Source organism: Phoenix dactylifera, chromosome 8, assembly GCF_051530095.1.
Source record: "Phoenix dactylifera cultivar Ajwa chromosome 8, Ajwa_hap1_PhDact_Kaust_v1.1, whole genome shotgun sequence".
Classification (NCBI taxonomy): domain Eukaryota; kingdom Viridiplantae; phylum Streptophyta; class Magnoliopsida; order Arecales; family Arecaceae; genus Phoenix; species Phoenix dactylifera.
The window spans coordinates 4260108-4266197 of NC_143197.1; the positions used below are offsets into that span (position 1 = coordinate 4260108).

The following is a 6090-nucleotide window of genomic DNA, read 5'->3' on the forward strand; positions in this document are numbered from 1 at the left end:
CCAGCCTGCTCACAGTTAATGCATATGTCAAAACTCCAGATTCTCGAGATCAAATAGCCGAATGAGCTTAATAAATTCTCTACGTTTCTCCTATACACCAGAAGAATCATGAACTCGCCCTCCGCTGTAGCCTAAGCCGATAAATAGTTGGATCTAGTTTAAAACAATGCGCATGAATACTCTCTCGGGAGTTGGGCCACACGCACACGTTGGAACAACGCATGGCCATTTTTGTCGAATAAACGAAAGAGGAAGCCTTTACATCGCATATGTCCATGCCAACAGGCCGACCGTGTGGCTGGTTGCACCCTCGCATGCACTTCAAAGAACGTGGAGCTGGCATCCAGTCCATGCCAACCAACCCTCATCATCTACAGCCTCCTTGAAAAAAGAAGGCCCGGGAATTCATTAGAAAAGGGATGCTAGGTCCCAAAGGGATTTGTTACAGCATCACATGAGAGGGAAACCGAGGAGCCGAGCAGCAGAGCGAGGAACCACAGTAAATGGAATGGTACTGTAGACTGTAGAAATATTTATGATACAAGATGGGACGCTACATTTGTCAGATAGTGGGTGATAAATTTCTGGTACGGTGTGACAGAGAATTAGATCTCTCTCAGAGTAGCTGTTGGGAAACAGTTCTAAAAAGTTTTACAAACTACACTTTACACAGGGGACAGATTAACACTTTCGGGTTCTTTCAGGAAGAGTAACCGGACCTACAGTTAGTTTGTGGAGCTATCGGTGTCTGAATGGTCTGTGGAGGTATCAGTCTCTGAATGCCCTGCACATTATGCCGCTCGCCGTCTCGAGACTAATCTTAAACAAATATGAAGTGTTTTTCTTAAGAGAGAGCTAAAATAGGTGTAGCTGTTTCAATCATATGGATTCATGCTCTTTCTATCAAGAGAGAAACCATCATTGAAAATTCCTGAAATAACACTTTCACCCTGGAATTCCACAGTTTCCTCTTCATTTACCCGCGTTTCCATCATAAGATCCTGTTTAATCACCATAAGTTTAGTTTCCTCTTCATTTACCCTGGAATAAAGCATTGATATAATATAGGATTTAGACACATAATAGGTGCAGCAAAATCACACAACCAATTATCAAGCAGACCATAAAACTCATTCAATCAACCAAATAATGCAACTGTGTTGGCCTGTACCGAAATCATCAAATCACTGCTCTTGATGATAAAACAACTCTCTCTCCATCCAAAGAAACCACAAATTCCATGTCTCCATCTTAAAAAATACAGAGATATCAATCCTTTTAACAAGAGTTTTTAAGTATTCTATTTTCCCCCAAAACCTGCCAGCGAACAATCACTATCCCAAAATTGTCGCTCACATTATCACAATCCTTCTACCTAACTTTCCAATTACGCATCTCGCCATCTCCTAACAGACACCAGATTTTGGAACCCAATAAGCAAAGCTTCTCTACTTAAATTTTTTTGATCTTTACTATTTTCTAGTCAATCAACCCCTCTATCAGTTTCTGTGGAGTATTTCTCCAAAAGAGTTCTGCTGGTGCATTTCTTTTAATTATTAATTTCATATCCGTAAATTTTAGGTTGGTTCTCATGCCAAGTGCTTAGCACTTGATAAAGTAATCCATTATTGTCATCATTTTAGTCTGCTTTCTAGCACAGTTGTCCACGATAAATTATGGAGGAATTGTACGTTGTTTCTTCGACAAAGTTTAGATGACAAATGTGAACTTTATGGGGACTCAATCTATCCACTGTACTATAATATATTCAATTACATTTGCTAGCATCATGTTTAAAATTCCATAATTTTACTACGAATGTTTAAAATTCCATAATTTTATTACATTGCATTTTATCATGTCTGCACAAAACAGAGAGCATGGTCATAATTAATCAACTAACTAAAAACATTTTAAGACTAAATACCGCCTTTCTATTAAAGGAAACCTTCAACATGTCCTTACAATCCTTTGCCTATGACATGAACAGAAATCACATCTAGTGAACTGCTATAACTACATCATATCACCCTTGCCCTCTCCTACGTTAAAAACTTCAACGCCATGTGGGTAAACTAATCTTCACAGAAATATAATAGTTATCACATATCGCTATTGCTAGCAGGCACATAAGTCCAAAAGTCATACACAGACCAGTTCTCATATGTACCAATTTAATAACCACAATTGTTGAAAAATATTGCTCTGGCATTTTGTGCAAACAGGTAAAGAAGTTTTCAAACCATTGAGTGCTTTTGGTGCTACACATACATATAAAAGCAATTACCTGAATAAAACTCCAGGAAACTAAACCTGCTTTTTCATCCCTGAGAATATGGAAAATACAATCTTAATTCGTCTCTCTTAAAGATCAAACGAGTATATACAAGAAAAAATACAGAGAATTCAATCACAAATTAACAGAAATCATTGTTTGAAATTTTCCAAGAGGTTTAAGCTCTTTAGATGAAACAACTTCGATAATCAAACCCCTACAAGCTTGAGCTCGACATCCCTACCGTAAATTTCCAAAAGGGAGCTCAAGAGATGTAATATAAGGGAGAAGCAAAACTGAGTTTGTGCGAATAGAAATATTGCACATACCAATGTGTTGTAACCGCCATAAACAACAACTCTATATTTTACTGTAAGCATTCGCATATAAAACACATACAAGCAGCAACAATATCTTAAATAAATAAATAAAAATAATAAATAAAGCAGATAGCTGAACTGCACCAGTAAAGACCCATTAAAAGATATTCAGTGTTCAGAACATGAAATATTGAAACGAATTGGGTTCTTTATTTGCTTAGTCGAAGCTACACAATTCTCAACTAATGTAGAAGCATTAAAAAGGAAAAAGGAAAAGGAGAAAGAAAGCAATTCTTGCGAATAACCCAACAAAAAAATGATAAAGAAGCTGGAAGTGTGATTACGACCTTGCGAGTTTTTGTAATCGGTTACCGATCACCACCACTGATGAACAAGAACGCCGCTCTTCCTGAGCGAAGTGAACAGCCTCAGGCACTCTCCGTAGGTGTTCCTGTACTTGGGCGTCCTCTCCCCAGGGCAGCACCTCTGCCACCGGTTATAGTGGCACTCCAGAAAGAGCTCATCTATCAAAGAGATGACCCCGGTCTCGAACAGCCTCGGCACCAGATCGAACTCTGTCCCCTCCACGTCCATCTTCATGACCACAAAATCCTTATCCGATACCGTCCTCTTCAACCACTCAGCAAAATCAAATCCATGAATCGTATGCAGCTCCCCGGACGACACACCTTCGGAGGGCCCACGGACCGGCCTAATCCGACCCATTCCACGGCCACCTTTCTCTTTCTCGGCATCATGCTGCTCCGGGTCATGATTGATCTCGAACGTCAGGGTCTCGTTACGCACCCACGCAGCGAAGGGCAGCAACTTGACATTCTTCTTGGCCGCATACTCGTCATGGAACGCCCGGTCGGCCTCGATGGCATAGATATCGAAGGTGTGGTTCTGCTTGGGGTACTGCTTCCTGAACCAGCTCCCAATGCTTGAGCCGTAGCTCCGGGAACCGACGTCGACATACACGTACCTCCGCTTGAAGCTTATATCCGCCATAGATGGAAGGTATTTGATGTTTTTGATGTTTCTCTTCAGGGCGATCCATGGCTTCAATGGCTCCTCTTTGATCAGAGGCTCCGCGGATTTTAGAATTTGGAGCTTGTGCTCAGGGATGGAGAATCTGTTCGCGGAATTGCCACCGGAGGAAGGATTGGAATTCTCTCCATTGAAGGAGAGAATCTCACTGTCGAATTTCTTCTGGAATACGATCTCGCGGAGGGCTGAGGACGAATCTGGGCCGTCGATCTCGCGGGAGCGGAGCTTCACGCAGGAGGGGAAGAGATCGGCGAGGGAGTGAAGGCTGTACGCGTCGCCGGCGGAGGTGGTGAGGACGGCCAGAAGCCCTTCGGGCTTCATCTTCCGCTCGATTTCCGCGGCGAGATCCGCCGGCCGCTTGGACCGGTCGAGGCTACGGCCGGCGAAGACGAAGTCGAAGGTGCCGTTGCGGAACGGCAGGTGGAGGAGGTCGCCGCCGGCGACGACCAGCGGCGGGGCCTTCTTCTTGGCGACGCCGACGGCGTCGGGGACGCCGATCTCCTTGAGGGCGAGGACCTCCTGGCCGACGGGGGTGTCCACGCAGAGGGACTTGGCCGTCTGGGAGAGGAAGCCCTCCACAAGGAGGTCCTGGAAGATAGCGGAGTAGTAGTCCACAGCCTTGCGCCACTCCCGGGTGGTCCAGAGGGCGGGCGTGGTGGCGGCGGAGCCGGCGGCGACGCGGACGAAGGCGGCGGTGCCGGCGGAGACAGAAGCACCGGCGCCGGCGATGCTGAGGCCGTCGCCGGGGAAAGAGAAAATGCAGAAGTCGCCGGATTTGCAGGGCCCACCGTACACGGTGACGACGTAGACGAAGCGGAGGAGGAGGACGAAGACGCCGAAGAGCAGCACGCGCACCACGATGTTCTTCACGGAGCTGGATCTCGCCCCCGGCTCCATGGCCGGAAAAGAATAGCAAAGAATCAGTGTTAAAAAATAAAAGAATCCAAACCCTAAATCTAGTCCCAGCCGGAAACCTAATCGCGTAGTCGAAGAGGATTTAGCGGGAGCAGAAGCGGGCGGAGGTGTGGTTAGCGCCGACGAGGGAGCGGGGGGGAGGCGAGGAGCGGATAAAGAAGGGTTTCTTGGAAATAAAATGGGAAACCATGGTGTAGTCCGTTGGGTTCTCTAGCCGCTTCTTTCTCTCATGAGATCGTCGCCGGTCCTGGCACTCGCTTTTTTCCTCTCGCGTCGCCGGTCCCTTTTGTGGACGGTTTCCTTACCAATGCGGATTTATAGCATACAACGGCCCAAGAATGCAAGTTCCAACGCGTCCCTGCCCGAAACCGCGTCAGATATCGCCACTGTCTTTCGCGTAAATATCCACAATGCCATCACTTTCGGAGGAGGGCGGGGTTCGCTGGAATTAATCCGGGTCTGACGGTCTGGGCCCCGTTCTATATTCCCAGAGCGGTAGGTCAAAAGGTATTCAAAAAAAAAAATAATTTGGAGGTAACCTGAGGTCCACTACTCTGATGTGATCTGGACCGTCCATTAGGTGATCCACTTATGATGGATGAACCGGATGGTGTTTTCTTTATCCCAGGACCCCGTGATCTTGATTCACGAGGGTTCCAACGGTTGCACGGGAAAAAAAAAAAAAAAGCTGCCGGAACGCCAAAAGCTGGGGAGAGGAGGAAGGAACACGAGGAGCAATCCTCTTGAATGGCAATTTAGGTAATTAAACAACAGCGAAGGGTTATTATTCTTAGTAAATTCCCCGGCATTATCGGCGTGGCCGTCCCCGGAGGGAAGCAGCCTCGCTGGCACTGACTCATATCTCCGATGCAGCAGAGAAAGGTCGCATAGATGGGACCCACCACAACCCGGGCGCCCATTGGATTCTTTTGGTGGTGTCTCACCAGGCGATGCAGCAGGCGTTGCAAAAGTTCTGAGAAGGAAGGAAGGAAGGAAGGAAGGCTCCCTGTTCGCTTTCCCAATCCGGGGTCAAAGTGGGACCCGGCCGCTGGAAATGGAAACCGAAGGCGCGCGGGTTTCTGCGGAAAGGCCGCCGACCATACGTGGGCCAAATGCTATAGAGAAGGTTGGGTTATCCACGCTTTCCACCACTTCGTTTTCGTGTTTCTCTCCCGCTTTTGATAATTTCGTTTTGTCACACGCTATTCTCCATTAAATTAAGCAACAAAGTTGTCGAAGCTTCTCATGGCATTACATAGGTCTTAACTCTTTTAAGTTCATGCTAACATTTCTGCTATCATGTTTGATATGTAGATTCCGGTAGCATGAGTTTGAGGGAATTAAGCCTGTCGATCTATTTTTGTCCAAAGACATGCTGGCATCTTCCTAGTAGGCGAGCAGAATGTATGGCTAGGACTCCCAATTAGGGATGGCTATCCTATCCATCCAAAAGTTGAATAGGATTTATTTAACAAAATTCTATCAAATTTGAAAAGAATTTGAAATTTAAAATTAAAATTTGTTAGAATT

The 6090-nt window shown here is 45.9% G+C and overlaps 1 protein-coding gene across 5 annotated transcripts; it reads right to left on the bottom strand.

Annotated features, from left to right (window-relative positions):
• Positions 1-500: 500 nt before the first annotated feature.
• Positions 501-4857, bottom strand: LOC103717510 (uncharacterized). Of its 5 annotated transcripts, none has more exons than XR_005510936.3 (3): positions 2943-4857; positions 2288-2327; positions 501-1001 (listed from the first exon to the last, which is right to left on the bottom strand). XR_005510936.3 is itself a non-coding variant. In XM_039124335.3 (2 exons), exon 1 carries the CDS (start codon positions 4540-4542, stop codon positions 2971-2973), a length of 1572 nt encoding a protein of 523 aa, XP_038980263.3. In that variant the 5' UTR covers positions 4543-4857; the 3' UTR covers positions 501-1001; positions 2943-2970. The 5 variants fall into 5 exon arrangements, 3 of the variants coding, with proteins under 3 accessions (XP_038980263.3, XP_038980264.3, XP_088558568.2); XR_015967804.2 differs by having other exon boundaries at positions 501-1041; XM_039124335.3 differs by lacking the exon at positions 2288-2327.
• Between the last annotated feature and the right edge of the window lie 1233 nt (positions 4858-6090).

Excerpts from the sequence above, each read along its gene's own strand:
- LOC103717510 (XM_039124335.3), bottom strand. The coding sequence starts at position 4,542 with ATGGAGCCGGGGGCGAGATCCAGCTCCGTGAAGAACATCGTGGTGCGC.